This window comes from Apaloderma vittatum, unplaced genomic scaffold, assembly GCF_000703405.1.
Source record: "Apaloderma vittatum isolate BGI_N311 unplaced genomic scaffold, ASM70340v1 scaffold3760, whole genome shotgun sequence".
Classification (NCBI taxonomy): domain Eukaryota; kingdom Metazoa; phylum Chordata; class Aves; order Trogoniformes; family Trogonidae; genus Apaloderma; species Apaloderma vittatum.
In genome coordinates, this window is record NW_009696018.1 from 25,317 (window position 1) to 31,316 (window position 6,000).

Below are 6,000 nucleotides of genomic sequence, written 5' to 3' on the forward strand. Positions count from 1 at the left end.
AAAATGCAGAGCTGATACCCAATTCATCCTTACTTAGAAAGTCTGTGGAATTTTTACCAAATGAGATTGTCCTGGCCTGGAGCTCTACTGAGATGTAGTTGTACTACATATTAGTTTTGTTTTATTTCAAGTAAGCAACTTGAAAATACAGGGTTACCTGAATGTAGGAGGAAGAATGGCATGTTGTGTTACATTTACCTTAAAAAAGGCCACCATCCTGGTAGCCTTTTTGTTTACTGAAGATGAGATTGGTGGGAGGTGGGTCAGTCCCTCAGAACTCACACTTCTACACAGTGTGCATGTTATTTTTTTACATTTTTTAATCTTTATTTTGCTGTGCATTTTCCTTATTTGACCCTGGCTTCCAATATCTGAAAACATGTTGAAATTGTGATACTTTAATGCATGGCTTTGATTTGTTTGTTTTTATGGTAGAAGATCACAGAATCACAGAATCACAGAATGTCAGGGGTTGCAAGGGATGTCAAAAGATCATCTAGTCCAATCCCCCTGCCAGAGCACGATCACCTGCAGTAGGTCACACAGGAACGCGTCCAGGCGGGTTTTGAATGTCTCCAGAGAAGGAGACTCCACAACCTCCCTGGGCAGCCTGTGCCAGTGCTCCGTCACCCTCACAGTGAAAAAATTTTTTCTAGTATTTTTGTGGAACCTCCTGTGTTCCAGCTTGTACCCATTGCCCCTTGTCCTGGCATTGGACGTTGCTGAAAAGAGCCTGGCTCCATCCTCCTGACACTCCCCCTTGACATATTTACAAACATTAGTGAAGTCATCCCTTAATCTTCTCTTCTCCAAGTTAAAGGGACCCAGCTCCTTCAGTCTTCCCTCATAAGGGAGATGTTCCACTCCATCATCTTTGTGGCTCTGCGCTGGACTCCTTCAATCTTCTTAACTCCACTTCTAATGATTATGAAAAAATAAAGGCATGGTTGTTAGGGATATTGCTTCATCTTCCCTTTTCCACTCTTGAAATTGTCCAAGAGATGGACAAATAGTTACTTTTTTTTTCAAAAGCCGTCAAAATAATCACAGAGACTATTTGTTATCCAGTTTGTCTGAAGGTCATCCATATGAATACATATAACTGAGGTTAATTTTATTCAATAAACTTTACATTATTGTTTTGTTCTTTATCTTCTGATACAAGAGAATGGCAATAATTTTTGGAGTTCTCTACCAATGGATTAGCCTTCAGTTTGTGCATGAAGCTGAAAGGTGGTAAGAAATGTCAGCGGTTCTAGCACAGCTTATCAGTATGTCCAGTTGGCAATGTGAAGAACAGCATCTCAAAGCCTTGGCTTCATTTTGCAGCAAAGAGAATAAAGACAGAAGAAATACAGAAAATGTACTGTGATCGAGTCTTCATTCAGTGTGGACTAAGGCCTTTTTTGTAGGTCAATAGGGGAAACCTGCAGAACCACCTCATGGGCTGCTATTCCTGTTCTATATCCAGAATTTATCAGTATCTTTCAGAGGCTAAATAATGATTATTTTTAAAAAAAACCACAAACAAACAAACTATACCTGAGTGAAATTCAGCATTAAGCATAAAATTCAAATGAAAAATTGTGCATTTTACTAGTATTAGAGAGCTATGCTTTAAAAGAAACTTTCATTTAACATCGATTATAGTTTTATTAAAAAAGTTAATTATTATATAAAGGAGACGTTACTAAAGGTATACAGGAGTGGTATCTGGTAGATGTCCTTTGCCAACTATGGTGCAGGTGTCTGGAAGGTACCTAGCAATACATAAGTACCTTATCTTGTAACATTTAAAACTCACAGTGAAGATAAACTGACCTAAAAAATGAGTGCAAAAAGGAAACAGAACAGCCAAACAAACCCAACTAGTCCTATATTTCTGTACAATGTTAATGATAACCTTTCAACATCTGTTCAGCATTGTGTAGCTAGTGTTGCTGACTGAAAAATCAAATACATGTATTGACATTTTTTTAATGTGATTATACAGAGAGATTGTGGTTTGTGGGGTTTTTTTCTTTTTTAAGTAGTGCCCACTTACTTTTGAAGGAAATGGTATTTTGTGCCACCTATAAAATTTAATTTTGTTTTCTTGCTTGGATTGGAATTTCTTTTTGATGATTTATCCATATGTCAGGCAAAATATCGTATGTGATAATGATATATACGTAATTCCAGAAGAAACAAAATTCTTTTCCATTTCTCTCCCTTCATACTACATGGAAGCATACAGAAGGGCTTTTTGCTTCTCTTAGCCAGATGTGTCACATTGTTTTCTTTTTGTAGCAAAAATGTTTAATAGGTTGTTTAGAGAATGAGAACTGTCAATCTTGCTGATATCACTTTCTAGGAGGAAAATACAACACAATACCTTGCTGTCTCCAGCTTTATTCTTGATAGGAACTTGTGTGTGTTGGTAGCTTAACAATCTGAGCTGTATTAGATTTGCATGGTATTTATATAAATACATTTTATAGATTTTTTTACATTTTGCCACACTCTTGTAATATTAGTTATGCATCTGATTTGTTAGCTTTTTGTGTATGATTGTGTATGTAAATATGTTAGTCCTGGGGGGAAGCTTACCAATTAAATGGCTACATCAGAAAGTTTTTTTTCTGTTTTGGCTGCTGGCAACCAAGGAAGGATTGCTGCCTTTCTTCTTCTTCTTCTTCTTCTTCTTCTTCATACTTCTAAAATGTAAAAATGTGAAAGTAGTGTCACAAAGTGTCTTTTCTTCTCCATAATTGTTCAGGATGTATTCTTATGCCCTAAATTACTCCCTTTATTTCATTGACTATAGTGATCTAAAAATGTGACAATACACTGAGTAATAAAACTAGTGTATGGACTTTTCTGTACATGCTGTACGTATTTAAATGACCCCACGGGTCTCCCAAAGCAAACTTTTAACATTCCAGATCTTTTACCATGCCTCTGCTACTGGCAGGTAGCCACCCACCCACACAGATTTAGTTGAAAGAAATGAAATTTATTCTAATTCCCTTAAGTAGAAAAGCTTGTAAAATATAAAATGTACTCACCTTGATGGGAAGGTCACAAAACCAAAAGGTTTTCTTAAATGAAGTTGTGTGAGGTTTTTTCTTCTGCAGTACTGTGTGCAGTTTCATACCTTCTTAAATTCGTATCTTATGTGTTCCTTTTGTTTTCCTTTGCAGATGGGGTTTATACAGATTAATGAGGACTTCATATTTATTGAGCCACTCAATCACACTTTGACTGTGACAGGTCATGCACACAGGGTGTACAGACGAAAAAGGTCCATAGAGGAGAAAATTACTGAAAAGCCAGCTTCTCAGAATCAGTACTGTGGTGTTCTTACAGGTAATATACAAATCTCACTGTAAAGACCTAATGTAGCAGATGTATTTTTAAGATATGAATATAGTAGTAAAAACAACCCCCAACAAAAGCATATCTGATTACTCTGATAGCAATAACTTATGGTGGGTTTTGAGATAGCACACGGAGGCTGCCATTTCACTTGTTGGAAGAGGGAACTGTCCATTGAAAAACTGACACAGTTTCTTGATGTCCAATTATATTTGAAAGCAGACATCTTCAGGCTATTTTTTTTTACTTCAGCTTAATAATTATAAACTATTTCTTGTCCCTCTCAGTCTTCATAAATTGCTTAATTACTTAATAGCTGCAATGTTTTTACTTAATTTTCGGTTTTAAAACATTAGCACAGTTCATCCCAGTTTTGGTTAGTAATAACTCTCAAATTTCCAAACGTATTTGACACTGAATTTGAATGATTTTTATAATAGTGGTCTTGTTCTGTAATTAACACTTAGAAGAACCGTCTGAAACAATCCTAATGCATCTTCCTCAAGAAGCTGTTAAAGTAGGAGGATTTTAACAAAAATTTGACACATAGAGATGACAATAGTTTTCAATGAAGACAGGAAAAATACCTTCTGTGAAAGATGATGCTCTCTTGTTCCTGTTTCATCGTCAGCTCCTCTTCTTCAAATGACAGAAGACATCTCAGTTGTTTGACTTCAGCATGAGAATGTTTTATTGTTGTGAGAAATACGTGTGGTTTTTTTTCCCAGGAAATAGACCAGAATGAATGTGCAATTTTGGGCACTTTTTTCGTCTCTCCTAACCTAGTATAGGTGAAATACTGACAGAGTGGGAAGCTGGGGTGAGGCAGAAGGAACTAGATTGTTTTAAAAAGGTAAAGAAAGGAAGGACACGGCTGCACTCTGCGGTGCCTGAAGGGCTGCAGAGAAAAGGTGAAGCCAGACTTGCTGTTGAGGTAAGCTGGGACAGGATGAAAGACAGCAGTTGTAAATTGCATTCAAGGAAATTTTGGTTAGGCATAAAGAAAAAATCTCAGCAAGAGTGCTTAGCACTGGAAGCAGCTGCCTAGAGAGCCTGTGGAGTCTGCATCCTCAGACTTTACACATTTGGAACACACAGCTGGAAATGTCTCTAAGAGAGCTGATCTTACGTTCTCACACTTGCTCTGACTGGAGCAGGAGGTTGGCCTAGCTGACCTCCAGAGATCCCTTCCAGACTAAACTTTTCTGTGGCTGTGTGGTTCTTCCTGAACATTTATACTGCCCTGTCAGTTTCATGTAGTTACAGATTAAATGCAACAGTTTTTTTTCCGTTTTGAAAGTACTGTTTTTTGTAATTAGGCGTTCATCCACAGATTGAAATCAAAGATGAATTAGTTATTAAGAGGCACTAAGTAAATGACATGTAACTTCCTCCAGCAGACTCTGTATTTCTCTTCTGGGCGTTGTATTACATTACCACCACTTATCTAAAAGTGAAATTTTCTGTATTAGCAAAAGTTATTCACATAAAGAAAAGCTGCTTATTTTTCCTTATTAGTGAGTTAGAACATGCATACTGATGTGTGTTTGGGATTAAGAAGAGAGAAAGTGAAAAGTATGCATGGTTGCTGGAGCCAAGATTGCCCTCAACCTTCACTGCTTCAACCACACCTTCCTTGTTGCTGAGCACAAGGTCCAGCAGTGCTCCTCTTTGGGTTGATTCATTCACCATTTGCATCAAAATATTATCCTCGATGCACTGGAGGAACCTCCTGGACTGTGGCTGTCTGGCTGTGTAGGCCTTCCAGCAAATATCTGGGTAGATGAAATCCCCCATGAGAACCAGGGCCTGTGATGGAGAGGCTACTGTCAGCTGTCTGTAAAAGGTTCTCCTCCTGATCAGGGGGTCTGTAATAGACACCCACCACAGTATCACCTGTGCTAGTCTGCCCCTTCATTCTTACCCACAAACTCTCGACCTGCTCCTCATCTGCCCCTGGATAGATCTCGATACATTCCAGTTGCTCTCTCACATAAAGAGCAACTCCACCACCTCGCCTTGTTGGCCTGTCTTCCCTAAAGAGGACATAGTCATCAAGGCCCACATTCCTGTTATGTGAGTTGTCCCACCACGTCTCTGTCATCACAGTGAGATCGTAGCTCTCCAACCGCACATGGATTTCTAATTCCCCCTGCTTATTCCCCATGCTCCTTACATTGGTGTACAGACCAATGGAGATGGAGAAGCATCTGTTGCCATTGCTTGTGCCATCCACGTTGGAGTGGATGCACTTAAGCAGGGTCATTGTTTTGACACCTAACCCTGGGATACTTCCCCTGGCTCTTCTGTAGCAGGCCAGGTTTTATCTCCTTCCCCCTTCCGACCTAGTTTAAAGCCCTATCCTGCCAACTCACCTGCAAGAATTCTCTTCCCTCTCTGAGGCAGCCACACTCCATCCATATGTCTCATGCCCAGTGCTGCGTAAAGTTCCCCATGATCATAAAACCCAAAATGTTGCTGGCGGCACCAGTCTTTGAGCCATGCATTAACTGCATGTACTTTTCTGTCCCTTTCAATATTCCCACCTGCTACTGAAGGGGTAGAAGAAAAAACTACCTGTGCCTCGATCCTTCAACCAATTGGCCTAGTGACTTAAAGTCCTTTTTAATTCTCTTAGTACTC

The 6,000-nt window shown here is 39.0% G+C and overlaps 1 protein-coding gene across 1 annotated transcript in view; it reads left to right on the forward strand.

Annotated features, from left to right (window-relative positions):
- The window catches only part of LOC104276700 (A disintegrin and metalloproteinase with thrombospondin motifs 19-like), a gene marked incomplete at both ends in the record, with an annotated part of 92,620 nt that overhangs the window by 25,310 nt on the left and 61,310 nt on the right, over window positions 1-6,000 (forward strand). Inside the window, one exon of the mRNA XM_009873115.1 lies at window positions 3,183-3,348. Coding sequence (XP_009871417.1) covers window positions 3,183-3,348 — 166 coding nt within the window. The remainder of the gene's footprint in view (window positions 1-3,182; window positions 3,349-6,000) is intronic.